This window comes from Phalacrocorax aristotelis, chromosome 6, assembly GCF_949628215.1.
Source record: "Phalacrocorax aristotelis chromosome 6, bGulAri2.1, whole genome shotgun sequence".
In the NCBI taxonomy this organism is placed as follows: domain Eukaryota; kingdom Metazoa; phylum Chordata; class Aves; order Suliformes; family Phalacrocoracidae; genus Phalacrocorax; species Phalacrocorax aristotelis.
Window position 1 is genome coordinate 13339851 of NC_134281.1, and position 14289 is coordinate 13354139.

A 14289-nucleotide genomic window follows, 5' to 3' on the forward strand; every position below is an offset into this window, starting at 1 on the left:
GCAGCAGGGAGCCAGCCAAAAACCCCACACCAGCGTGACCTTTGCATTCCCAGCAGTGGGGAGTAGATGGCTACAGGTAGCGGATGCAGACAGCTCTGCTCCCCACATCTGCTCAGCAGTCCCTCGGTTACACCCCCTCTGTCTTCTCCATCCTCCCCCGAGAGGCACAAGCACCCCTGGGCCTACGTGGGGCTGTGCAAACCACCCCTACCAGCACACGGCCCACCCCACCAACACCGTCATGGCCCGTCCACCCAGGGAGGGACCATTGCTCCCAAGGTACCCATCCGGGACATGAGCTCAGCCCTCAGTTCCCCACCCCAGCCACTGCAGATAAGCCGCTCCGAAAGCGAGAAGAGAAGGAGAGCCTCCCTCTCCTTATCGCCCATCTCTGACTCAGCCCAGGATAACCTGTGGGAGGATCCCCACCAGGGAGCGGCGCGGGTAGGAAATATGGCCTGCGGTGACTGCAAGGCTCTGCCGGCATCCCAGGCTGGGCAGGGTGTCCTCAGAAGGCAGCCGGCTGTGCACGCCATAACAGCAGGGCTGTGTGGAGCCAAATGGTGACCCCAGAGCTCAGCAGCCTGCTCTCAGCAGGGCTGTGGGACCCACCAGCCCGGCCCCACGCAAACGTTGCAGGGCTGCCTCATCACCAGGCCAGTGGCTGGGCCGCACATGTACCCTGACGTCCCATATAGCATCCTTCAACTCTGCTGCCCCTTTCCCAAGCCACGGAGCCAGCCAGGAAGAGGTCTGAGGGAAGGGAGAGACTTTTTTCCCTCCTTCTCCCACTCCCAACAAAGACAAAACCCCCCTCTCCCTTCCCGGGGGCAAGCCCAGCCCCAGCCATCCCTGCAGCCCTGCCAGCTTCGCTGGGCCCCCAGCACTTTGGGCAAAGCTTCCGCACCACTTCCAAATCCGCTCTGCAGATCTGCCATGTCCACCAGCTCTCCCCTGCGCACACACTCACCACCCTGCTCCCTTCTGCCCCCAACACACCCACCTCCAAGGCAATAGCCGCAAGGGAGGTTTGGGCAACAAGCATATGAGAAACACTGAGACCAAAGCCAGGTGCCATAAAGCTTTGCGGGTGTGAGACAACAAAAGCATGAAGCCACCATCCCTGGAAATCATCCCCATGGTCCTAATCCCCCCTTTCTACCACCTTTTCCAACACCAGGAGCTTCCTAGCAAAGAGCACACACACCACTGCTGGGGCAAGCACACTTCCCAGGGGACAGGCACGCCCCCCAGCACCTTCATTTTTACAAGCTTGTTGGTAAAAGCACAACGATGAGCACCCCAGATCAGAACTTATTAGCCCCAAACCACATTGAGGTGTGGGACTGAGCCGCACCGTCGGCACAAACCCACCGGTTAGCCCAGAAAACCGCCAGCCTGGCAGCAGCAGGCAGCACGGTTTCCTGCCGGGTTGCCAGAGGAAGATTTCCCATCCTAAGAAACCAGCACAGCTCTCACCAAGCTGCTGCGAACTGCAGGGCTGAGCCCCTCCAGGAACAGTACAGCCGTCTCCCTCACAAGATGATCACCATTGACACAAAACTCACGCGCCAGCAACACGCCGCAGAAAGAAGAAGCAGGGAAGGTGGTAGAGGTGAAAGCGGGAGCTCGGTACAGTGTGGGGATGCCAGCTGGAGCATCGCCCTGCTGGGACGGGTGAGGGGGACAGGGAAGCCACTTTCTGAGCACATTTCTATGATTCATCACTTCTATTTCAGGGAGCAGGAGCGCTGGAGGTCGGACTGCTGTCACAAAGCAGGGCTAGAAAGCCCAATAGGAGATTCCCAAATTAATGTCGGGAACTGCTACTCAGGAACTGGAATGAGAACAAAGCGAGGCAGAGCTGGGGCCAGCAGAGAGGCAACACTCTGCAGAGCTCCTCTGAGATTTCTGCTCCTAAATATACATTAGCAGCAACATCTCATCCCAGTGCCCTGACACCAGCGGGGCTTTTATCCAGTCCTGCTTAAAACCATTGCAGCAATTATTAAAAAAAACAGCAGGAAAGGTTAGCTTGTCGGCTTTCTTCAGGATTAAATAATCTGGGTATCTGAGACTTGGATCAACCCCCCCGTGGAGGGGCCAGCAGACAGCCCTACACCAGAGCACAGGCGCCTACACGGCCCCAGCTCCCTGCCCGCAGGAGCAGCTGAGGAGGAGCGGTGTGGGGGCCAAAGGGCATTTCCCTCCCATCACACTGCCTCCAACCCCCACGGAGAGGTCACGGTACAGCTAATGGCAGAGCAGCTCCTCCTCCGACACACACTTTAAAGCACACAGCACCCAAACCCCCTGAGCCCAAGTAGCATCTCACCCTGGGGAGGACCCAGCCCCGAGCACCAAGCGAGTGCTGCCAGGAAGTGAGACCCACAGCGTGCACACCACCACCATGGTCCCAAACCATGGAAACCCCTGAGCAGACACCCTGGAGCTGAGCCCAGCCCTGAAACGGGCTGCAATAAAATAACACACCCCAGCCTGGAAGCACACATGCCACCCAGGAGAGGAGAACCAAAAATACACCCCATTACACTGCCCAAGCAGCAAGTGATGCAGCGCACAGCATCCTGGAGAGCACCCCCATGCAGGGCTGGCTCACCGCACAGCAGGGCCACGCTGCAGCGAGACAACACCACAGGCTTGTGTTTGTTTTCCATGCACACACACACGCACACATATACACACACACACATATATAGGAGGAAACCTGCTGTCGGAAACAAAGCCGGTGAAGCAATTGCGCAAGCGCGAAGTCTGCCCCAGTGCCTTTCATCCCACGCCAGAAAGGACATTTGCTTACAGTTTCACCTCAAAAGTGGCCACGCTGAGACGGTCACAGCTGCTGCATGACCTGGATGAGGCTGCTCGCCTTGCCACAGCCAATGCTAATGCACCCCGGCCTCAAAAGAGCCTTTCATCAAAAAGCCATGGGCTTGCCGCACAGACACCTGTGTCCCACTTGCTCACTGCTAAAGAGGTGGTAAGGGGCAGCAGCATTCATCCCCTGAAGCTGCAGGCTTCCCAATCCCGCAGCACAGTCAGAAACCTGGGTTTGGGATGGGAGATCAATAACCATCACTTTTGATAGCACAAAACAGGAGTTCTGGGATGGAAAAACTAACCTTAAAAGGCAAAGACTGGACAGAGCATAAGGATCAGCTCTCCACTCATTCAGGAGGCAAGTCCAGAGCACTGACAGATGCCGAGTCAGCACAGGCAGCTAGGCTACAAAGCAGCAGCCCTCACGGAAACAGCAGAAGCTGAGGTTTAAAACGTGCAGACGAGCGCAGAGGTGCACATCTAGCACCCACAGACCCGCTTGCCATCCTCACTCCTGCATCACTGCTGGCACTCCCCCGCACCACGCACGCCCCAGGAGGAGCCCTGCAGGGGTCTTAGGTGGGTCTGCATCCCCAGGGCTAGGGAAAGCATCGTTTATCTTGAAGAGAAGCTGCTCTCAAGCAGCAGGACAAGGCTGCAAACTGCCCCAAGGGCATTACAGCCCTTTAGTGAAGCAAGGGGATTGAAAAGCGCCATATAACCAACCCCCGAGAGGGGAAATGGCATTTAATGGGTCTGTATCTACAATCTCTCCAATTCACTTGCTGCCCTCAGCGATACAAAACAGTCCAAGAAGGAACCAACTCCATTTTCAAACACACGAGCTGCTAGTCTGCCAGTAATTAGCAAAGAGGAGAGAGGGGAGATTATCCGGGGGAGAGAAAAGCCCACAGGCCACAGGAGAGTCAGCCTCACCATACAGCTGGTGTATTTTTAGGTTCGTCTGCCTGGGAAAAGCCTTGCAACAATGAGGAAAGGCTTGTGGTAGTACTGAGTTAGGGCTGCACTACATATGCCATCGTCTGCAACAGGGCTAAACTTTAACTCCTTCCTTCACTGCACACAATCATTAGAAACCATTTGGCTGGGTCTCTCCCTAGCAAGCAAGTTAAATCATTACAAATCTCAGCCCTGGCTCGAACCACACCCTGATGAAATCAATGGCAAGCTCTGAAGCTGCCCTGCTCCGATCTCCATTACTATCAGCCACATCAGGAATATCTTCAGCATCTTCAGTTTCCTTCCAGGCTCCTGCCATCCCCCCAGGCAGGGGCCAAGGACCCCATCCTGCCCTGTCATTGCAGCGCATGTGGGCACTGCAGCTTCCACTCCTGCCCTGCAAGGATCTTCTGGGCAAGGAACTCAACCTCTTCTGCCCTAAGAAACACGGCAAGGAGAAGCAGCCATCTACTGCCCAAAGGCTTCAAGAAGAAGCTTGACCCTCATCAAAAAGGGGCATAGAAGTACAAGTAGCAAGGAAATTAAATAGCATTTCTCAAGCATGCAACTCCCCTTCCCCAGTCCTCTGGGGGAAGTCATGTCACGCCAAGGAGAACAGCTCTGGAGCCACCACCTGCTCTCACCATTAAGAGACTGCATGCTGCCCTGCAGAGAGCCATTCCCAAACAGGCTCATGAGCATTTCTGAGATGGAAACAGAAGCTTCCCCCAACCACAACAACCCAAGGCAGAGAGGCATGCAAGGACACTCTCAGCAGGACCTGCCAGGACTGCCTGTCCCGGCTATGGAAACCAGGCATGGACCAAGACCTTACACACGTTCTCCAACGCCATTCAGCTATGCTAGAAGTACAAGCCAACAGCTGTCCTTTGCATTATTCTCACAACTCATCTGGGTATCAGAGTCCCTACAGGGACCATATAAGGACTGCCAAGAGGCTTTCTATATGCAGCCCATGAGCTGGACGTGTACTTCCCAGGAGAAGAGCGCACCCCATCCTTCCCTTGAGCTCCTACATTCAAGGGAGCAATATAAAGACCCGGACCAACCAACGCCTGGGATGGAGACCAATGCACAGCCCACTGCTGACCATCCACACAGGACACAGCCTGCTGCCTCCCCATCCTGCTTCAGGAATTCTGTTCATCAACACACATGGAGCAAAACGCCTCTCCCCAAACCCCTCTGTGCCTCTCATGCTGCAGACTGCGACCCACTGCGCCAGGACCCCAGCTGTGGGACACTGTGGCTTCCTACTGTCAACACCGAGGCCAGCTCAAGGCTTCACACCCTAGACTGATGTGAACTTTGCCACCTCGATCAGGACCACTTAACAACATTTTGTCCCCAGCTTCAGAGCAAAGAAGTCCAGACCAACTCCCCTGAAGGCTACCTTCCACCTTGGCTTAGGCCCATGCACTCCAGACCCTGGTTCTCACACCCCATCAGTCCACTGTCCCATGCAAATGTCCAAAAAACCAGCCCTACTGGCAGAGGTCACCTTGGTCCAGCTGGACCCGGAGAGAGCCAGAAGGTCACCCACAAGCCAGGACTCCCAACAGCCAGCAGAGAAGTCCAACAAGAGGTCCTCTGGCCACTGCCATCCTTCTCTTGTCTGATCTCGCTCCTGTAGTGTAACACACCCACTCCTCGCTCCTCAACCTGCTGATCCACGTCCTCCACTGGGACAGGGCAGCCACAAACACAATCCGATGACCCGACCCTCCCCAGATGAATGCACCTCTTACAGCCCAGCTCTCCAGGGAGGGCTTTCCCCTCTCCAACACATAACCACCTCTGCACAGCCAGCAGGAGAGCTGCACTTTCCCCAGATCTCAGCAAATCCAGGGAGCTCCCGCTTTGCAATGACACACTGGCACAGGAGGATGCCTGGGTGCTAGACCCCCTCTGCTCCTGGCAAAGGGAGGTCACTCTGGAGCTGGCTTAATCCTGGCTGAGCTGAAATTCCTGTGCTTCCGTCTGGCCCCATGCTGACACCAGTGCTCACGCCATCACGTGGAGAGCTGAGCACGACCACCACCAGACTTCAGTCCAATTAAAACAGACCACAAAAGGTCTACAAATGAAGTTTCACCAGCTAAACCCCAAGCCATGACTGCCTTTCCTCCCGCCCAGACCTCCCGTCCTCCCTTCTTGCTGGAATCAGCTCAAGTCCCGGCTCTGCTTCCCCTGCAGAGGTCCCAGCTTAGCATGCCCCATGTTTTATTTGCCCAAGATGGAGCAGAGCCAGGAGCAGCGAGTCAGCCCAAGAGCTAGCGAGCGGAGCCTTGCTCAGCAGCAGAGGGAAGGGGAAGAGCCCAATAGCCTCCCCACAGGAATACCACCACAGGGGAAACTGCTCCAAGAGACCAAGAGGGGCTTCATTTGCAGCAGGATGGGTGCAGGGCAACCAATAAAAACAGGGAGGCACCACGCACCATGGCAGGGGCTGCGCCTGCACCCTGCCCTCCTGCTGGCAGTGCCGACCTGACCAGCAGCACCAGCACCGCCCCCCCCCCCCCATTCCGGCACGTCTGTACCCTGGCTGCCCATGGCAGGGGGGTCTTACCCAGCCAACCCAGAGGTCTTACCCAAATGATCCAGGCAGAGCAAATTCCAAAGCATGGGCGCAGCACTGCCCAAGAGGTGCTGGCTGGGACAGAGAGCAGAGCAGTGCTGCTTCTCTCCCTGCAGATCCTGGTTGCAGCTCCAAGCCACACTGGACACAGGCATGCTGCTATGGCCTGATGCTGTGCACGAGGGGCTGAGACCCCGACGGGCATTAGTGCAATGGATGTACTTATTCGCCACAAAACTGAGAGGACACAGCTGCCTGCCTGTGCTGGGAGGGCTGTCCAAGCGCCTCTGCCAAAAAGCCACTTTCTGCTAATGAAAGTGGCTGGGTGGCAGCTCCAGTAAGCACCGTCACCCCAGAGGGCCAGGGAGCCATGCAAGGCACACCTGGTGAACCAAGTGACATCCGGCTCGGACTCTCAGTGCAAGCCAACGCACGCCCCTGCCACCCGTGCATCCCTCCCTCCTGCCTCTCACCCCTGCAGGCACGAGGCTGTGCAGAGCAGGACCTCTCCCATGTGTGCCGGCAGGCCCGCAGGCACCGCCACTGTGCCAGTAATAAGAAATAATAGTGGGTGTCTGTGGAAGCCCAGGCTGCCGGCGGCGTCACTGGCTCAGCGGTGCTCTCCTTCGAAAGCAGCGCTGCCTTCCAGCCTTCCTCCTCCCCCATTTCTTCATGATGACATCAGCCTGAAAAACAGGTTCTTGACTTCAGAAGGACTCATCGGGGCGATTCTGGTCCCGCTGGAGAGTGGAGAGCCCCCTGTGACTCCAGGAAGGATGCAGCCATCCCGGCGCAGGATCCCGAGACAAGCAGCGGCAGGCAGGCAGCAGGCAGGGACCCTGCCGGCATGCCAGCACTTCCAGGAATAAAAACCACCAAGGAGGAGATGGGGGTGGAGGGAGTGCGACACTGCAGCACTGGGGAACAGATTTCAAATGTTTTACAGAGGCCTTGGCAGCTGTGAGCTTGAGCTTGGGTTCATGCCCTGGCTGTGCCATTGCTTAGGTATGGGGCAGCCCAATCCACCCAGTGCAAAAGCCAAAACCCAGGGCCAGCTCCTGGACCCCTGTGGCTCCCAGAGACCGAAAGCAAGTCCTCAGGCTGGCCAAAATGACAAGACAGGACGGAACACCACCCAGCAAAGCCTTCCGAGGGCCACTGGGCTGGACTTGGACCAGCAGGGAACATGATTCTGCGAAACATCCTGCCCACCAGCCAAGCTCAAAGATTATGTTTAAGCTCCTCCTAAAATATTTTTGGGTTTTCCTCTTCCCCTGTTGAAACTAACAGTCTGCACAGGAAGAGCAAAGCAGCCCATACACAGAGCACACACAAAGCAAACAACTTATTTCCATTATAATTACCTGCGATGTTATCAGCAGCTCTGATGGGGTCTGCATTTGCAGAAGGAAATGTGGTTTTCACATTGTGTCATTCGAAACCTGAGACCATCCTTCCTCCCACCCTGCCCGACGCATCAGCCACCAGCAGTATCCACTCGTGCAGACATGACATTAATGAAGGGGGAACAGCCCCTGGACACGGGGCTACACACACAGGAAATTTCTTCCCCCAACACAAGCACCAACGGGAATCTGCCTCTCCTCTCGCCAGGGATTTACTTCTGCAGGAGCCTGAATATTTTGACACACAAGCAGTTGCTTAACTAAGCACGTAAAGCAAAGGGACTCGCAGGGCTCCTACAATGACGCCAAGATTTGTCTGGATGGGGGTAGTGCCGATTGATCTAACTGCTGCTGCAGAGAGGATCAGGCCCCAGACACAACTGGCACTACCCCTGGAGGTGCTCGGAGCGTCCTGGGAAGGTGAGCATCCCAGCTGGCTTCCTGGTAATGGTGGGAAACCAGCCCTGCTCCTAACCCCTCATGCGCCGGACCGCAGCTCTGCTCCACCAAACTCCCAAGAAAACGCAAATCGCTCAACATTTATCAGTTCAAAACACCCGTGCAATTAGCACGATTTTTTTTCTCCCTCCAGTATGATTATATACATTTTAATGCAATTATCACCCCTGTATTTTGTACATTAAACAGTAGGCAACCGAGGGAAGAGAGAGGCTTTATTTTTCTTGGCTTTGCCTTTCTGAAAATAATAGTATGTTGCAAAACAACTCCAGCAGAATGGCTTATCTTCATCAGAGAAAGAGGGAGAGCGGATGGAAAACAAGAAGGGGGAAGGAGGGATCTCCCAAAGAGAAAGCAGGGATTGCAGTGCCCCTCCACGCTGCCCTCACCCTCCAGTCTCTACACATACCTACACCAGGAAACTGTCCTCTATACCAGAGACAGGACTCAGAATCAGCCTCAGCCTCTGTCCTCCACCACCAATGGAAAGGAAAACCAAATCAAGCAAATGGTTGTCGGTTACTCAACCCCCAAAGCCCGGGTCATTAGCCGGATTAAAGTTCCCGAGCTCTGGCCAGCAGCACGGATAGCACAGCGCAGCTAAACTGCCCAAATTGGATTACTACCACTCCTGTGTGTCCGTGCCAAGTTGGGCAGCAGACTGCAGGATGCTTGGGACGGGGAGGCGGGCAACGAGCCCCAGGGCTGATCGCAGGCTGCTGGAGAGGAGGAGAAGGAGAAACGGGGAGGAGATGCTCACCACACAGCAGTCGCCCAGAGCCCTGCAGCCCACCCCGAGCATCCTTGTCATGCTCTCACCCCAGGCACTTTCTCCAGCAAAAGCCCTCATAAGCTCAGCTCAAGAAGCAAAGAGGATATTGTGCTGTGGCTCGCACCGGGCCCCGGATCGACCCCAGCGAAAACAAATCTCTGCAGTTCAGGCAGCTCACAAGGGTCTTGGCCCCCCAGCACAGACCAGCACACAGCAGCCCACAGGGCAGGGGTGGACTCAGCCCTGTCACACCAAGGCACCCTGCACCATGGGGACAGGAGGGTCACCCCAAATAGTCCACCTTGTGCCATGCAAGGAGACTTCAAAGGAGAAAGGAGAAAAAATGGTTGTGTAGCACGAGCCCAACAGTCTGGACATGGAGTTTTTCTCCAGACTCAAACATCTCGGCATACCAGCAACAAGGAGGAGGTTTGCCAAGCCCTGGCTAAAGGGCAAATAAACTTTTAAATGTTTTTAATTCAGGGTTTTAAGTGGTGGCTTCCACCTGGAACAAAGGCTGGAGGCAGCCGCGGATGCAGGATGCCCAGAGACGCACTGCAAACAAGGACACCGCCCTGTGCCTGGCCACGCTCTCACAAGCTGGTGGGAAGATGTGCATTTTGGCTACACGACATACTGAGCGCAGGGGTGACAAGCTGCGTCTGCCCGTGCCTGGCACAGAAACTATCAAGATTTATTTATTAGCCAGCACTTTTCTCCTCCATCATGCACAAGACTTGGTTTCTAAGCACTGGCCACACTGGGGTATCTACATGGCTTCCATGCTGCATCCACAGCCAGGATGAAGAGGGGCATGGCTGAGGCTGCGGGTCAGAGACTTTGTCAGCACACTCGTGTTCTCACCACGTACCACCTATCCCCACAGCACTGCCCAGAGCATGTCATGGGCTACAGCCAGAGAAGGTGGTGATTGTCTCCAGCCTGAAGCCAAACCAGCACGCCAGCACTGGGTGGTGGCAAACATTTGCTCCTCCCTGTTCTGCATGGAGCCACAGTGCTCAGCACCTTGCTGGGAAAAAGGGCCCCAGCCCAAACCCAGGAGAGGTAAGAGATCACAGGCCATGCTGAACCAAACCCCCCCACCACTCATAATTCCAAGCCCTTGTCCCCAGGACCTTCCTCCATATGCACACCACACTGCTGAGCAGCTCACCAGCCAAACACCGGCCAGGAGCCCTCTGCCCACGGGTTTCCTCCATATGCCACAAACGTGTCTAATGATACAATACAGAAGAGGCATCAACAGCCCACAGAGAGCAGCAGCCCAAGGTCTCCACGCAGGTGAGACCACTCCCCAGGGTGTAATCCACCAGCCCAGACCAACACAACATCTGAGCTTGCAAGCAGCAAGGACGGCACACAGGCAGCAGGGTGACCCGCCGCCCACCTTCCCATTACCACACAGAGCAATGGCAGTACCCGGCTGCTCTGCCTCTTCCAAGGTCCACCTTCCTTCTTTTGTGCTGGGGGTGCCGAAAAACACGACTGACCCCTCACTGCAGACACAAATGACTGTAGCACCGAAACACCCTACACGGAGAGGCAATCACAATAAAGCCCTGTGGGACACAGCAGAAGCCCGATGCTGTGGACAGGCTCCCCTCAGTTTGCAGGGAGCCGGCAGCACCAGCACCGGCCTCTCCTGCTCAGAAATTCCCAGCTCCGGGCCAAGTCCAGCTCTCACCGGTGGTTAGTGCTACAGCCGGGAGCAAGGCAGGCAGCAACAAAGGCCCTAACCTGCGCTCAGCCCAGAGAATAAACACATACAAGTTTCCTTCATTAAGTCTGGTCCCAAGGCCAGATCCTTCCCTTTGTCCAACAGATGTCAATCGCAGCAAACCCACCACAATAAATTGCCTGGCATGACATTTACACCCGGGGAGCAGGGCAGGGGCCGGCCCCGGCTGCTGCCGGGATGGAGGAGGGGAGGCAGCGCTGCCAGCATGCAGCAGTGTTGCTTTTATTACCCTCTTCCATTTCGGCTGTGCAAAGCTCTGGCGAAACAACGCTCGCCCCGAGCCGCCAGCGTGGCCCTTGGCCCCATCTCTGCCGGAGTTCGTAGTTTGTTTATCTCTAGCAGGGCCCTCCGCCTCGCACAGGGAAAGGGCTTTATCTCACGGAGAGGCACAAGGGCTCTTCTCCACGGCTCCATGCACAGCCCGGGCATGCACGAAGGCGGATGCCTCCGCTTCGCTCCAAATCTGATGCATCTATTAAAAAAAAAAAAGCCAAGAGGGGAAAACTCTCGCCGGTGCCGCTATCGCCATGCTAACAAAAACAATGCCACCGCCAAACTTTAATCTCCAGGATACCAGCTGCAGAAAGCCCAGCCGCCCAACGGCGCGGGAGCCAGCCAGCCCCCGGCACTGCCTCTCTGCAGTCCCCCGGGAAGCAGTGCATCCAGGCTCACTGCTCTCGGAGGAGCGGCACGGGCAGCCGAAGCCGCAGGCAGATGGGGAGCACCGAATCGCACGCACGATCGGGTATTTTGAATCCAAACTTCCTTACCAGCCTTCCTTACGGCCCTGTGCCGTTGCGCCGCTGCCAGCGCCGGCATCCACCAGCACCCGCAGACCGCGCCACGGCGAGCAGGCAGAAGCAAAAACCTTCCCCCCTCGCAGCCGCTTAAGAAATTATCCGTGCATCCTCCCAGAGGCTTCTGCCCCGCTGCTTTTCCTTGGCTTCTCCACCTTTCCATCCCAATCGGTCACCAGTGTCTTGAGAGAAAGACATCGAGTCACTCATTTTACCCACTAAGTATATACAAAAGACCCTGAGATTGTTCAGGAAGCAATTAGCCGCTGTTCAGAGGAAAATGGTGTTTTCAAATGGATAACCTTTGATGTAGTCAATAGCCTCGGCTTCTCTTTTTTTTTTCTTTTTTTTTTTTCTTGCAGCCGCACACAAAAGAAATAATAATTTAAAAAAGAGGAATCAAGCAAAAGGCTGGTAATTCCCCCCGACACAGCCTTTGCTCAGCAAAAAGGGATTTTCTCGCAAGCCGGAGGAAAAGCAGCTTCGGAAAGGCGGCTCATCTGCCCAACTTTTCTCCCCTCGGTGTCCCAGAGCACAGGAGAAGAATCATGAATATTCATCCCCCCCCTTAGTAGATTCTGCTTTTGTTTTGTCCTCCCCAAAGCAGGAGAAAAGGGGGAGCTAACAAGTGAGGTTAATGCCTGTCTCTTCTCTCCCATCCGTCTCCTCTTTAACCAGTGACCTTCGTGTTAAGCCCTATTTACACACCAGCCCCCTTCCCCTGGCTCCCCCCACCCCGGCGCTCGGCCAGGGGCACAAGGAAGAATTTCCCCGCAAGACGACAAGGGAGAAGAAGGGATTTCGGGATTTATTTCAACATGCCACAGAGATTTTGTAAATCCCTCCCCGCTCGCACGCCGGAGCTGCTGTGCGTGTTTGGAGGGCAGGAACGGGGAAGGCAGCGGGGTAAGGGACGCCAAACGCGCAGCCGGCCAGCTTTATTCGCCACCTTCCACGTTAATACCGGAGGTGGCAGGCGCGCACCGGCACGCAGCCCCGCACACAGGTACCGCAGCCTCCCACGCCTCGGTCGGGGGGGTGCCCAGGCGCTGTGCTGCAAAACTACAACATGATCGTGATAGTAACGATTATAACGAGGGCGCCGGCAGCCATCCCACCGGGCACACCGCCTCGCCGGGCAAACCCGACGCGGTCCGCCAGCACCCCCGCGGCATCGCCCCGCCGGCTGCCGGGGAAAGGGAACGCGGGGGAACAGCGGCTCTGCAGGTTTTGGGGCGAGCCCAGCCCGGGTGCCGCGCACCGCGCCCCGGCGGGATGCGGGGATGCAAGAGCGGGAATGCGCGGACGCGAAGCAGCGGGGATGGCAGCGAGGACGTGAGCACGGATGTGGGGCAGCACGATGCGGGGATGGAAGCGAGGACGGAGCGAGGCTGCGGGGACGCAGGGATGACAGTGAGGATGCGGGGCAGCACGATGTGGGAATGGCAGCGAGGATACAGGGCAGGGGGGGATGCGGGGATCCGAGGCAGGGGGGATGCGGGAAAGGCTGCGCCCCGCTCACGCCTCCAGCGGTGCCGGACTCGGGTGGGCAGCGGGGCGGTGGGCTCCCCGCGGTGCGGCACCAGGGAAGCACAGCCCGCCGAGCTGCGGGGCGGGCGGGCTGCAGGAGGGAGTCAGGCAGGGAGGCGGCCGGCCCCGGCGCCGCGCCGGGCAGGGAGGCACCCCCGGCACCGGCACCGCCCGCCCCGGCCCAAGCAGCTCCGAGCAGGGGGGCGGCCCCCACCCGCTCCAGCCCGGTCCCCGGCACCCCACTGCGAAACCCACGCGGAGACGTGGGGTGCATAAAGAAAAAACGCTGAGTCCCGGCAGGGCTCTGTTCCCCCAGCGGGAGGCGGTTCCCGCGGCCGCGCTCCCGGAGCCGCGGGGCGCAATGCGGGCTGGCCCCGGGCGGCAGCAGCGCGGCGCCGGCCCCGGCCCGGCCCAGCCCTCCGCGCCCCCCGACGGGCCGCCGCTGCCCTGCCCGGGCCAGCCCCGCTCCGCCGCTGCCGCCGCATATTTTTGGGGGACAATAAAACCAAATCCGTGTATTTTTAACAAATCAACAAACCGGGCGCATAAAGGCACGCGCCGCGCCCGCGGAGGAAAGTTGCAACCGGTTACTCACGGCTCCGGTCCCCGCTCGCCTCCGCCGTGCCAGCCATAATTGCATTCCACACCGAGCCGCCCGCCGGGCCGCCGCCGCCGCCTCCTCCTCCGCACCCGCCTCCCCCCCCCCGCCGCCGCCGCCGCCCGGGGCTCCGCGCCCGCCTCGCTCGCGCCGCCGCCGCCGCTGCCCCGCATGAATGGGACGGCGGCGCGGGGACCCGACGGAACGCCGCCCGCCGCGCGCCCCCGCCGCCGCGCGCGCACGCACGGCGCACGCCCGCACCGCCGGCGGCGCGAGGGAGGGGAACGGGGCGGGGGGGGGGGGGGAAGACGGCGGCGCGCGCCGCCTCCAGGGGGCGCCCGAGGGTGGGGGAGGGGTGGGCGGAGCCACCCGCCCTCCGCCTGGCCTTAAACGGGCGATGCCGCGCGGGAGGACGTCTAAAAGTGGCCGCGGCGCGGCGCGGCCCGAGAGTCCCACGCAGCGCCACGGGGCTGCGGAGCCGCGCGGGGAGTCTTCCTCAGCCCCCCCCCCCCCCCCCCCCCCCCCTCACGGCAGCGCTTCCTTACGCAAGGACGGCCATTCAGCATCT

The 14289-nt window shown here is 58.2% G+C and overlaps 1 protein-coding gene across 2 annotated transcripts in view; it reads right to left on the reverse strand.

The window, feature by feature from the left end:
* PLXNA1 (plexin A1) overlaps nt 1-13948 on the reverse strand; it is a 121844-nt gene extending 107896 nt beyond the window's left edge. Inside the window, exon 1 of one of the 2 annotated variants that reach the window (XM_075096000.1) lies at nt 13719-13948. In XM_075096000.1, coding sequence (XP_074952101.1) covers nt 13719-13894 — 176 coding nt within the window. In that variant the 5' untranslated portion in view covers nt 13895-13948. Of the gene's footprint in view, nt 1-11566; nt 13198-13718 lie in introns of those variants that run through there. The other variant, XM_075096001.1, reaches the window with a different exon arrangement.
* Nucleotides 13949-14289: the final 341 nt, after the last annotated feature.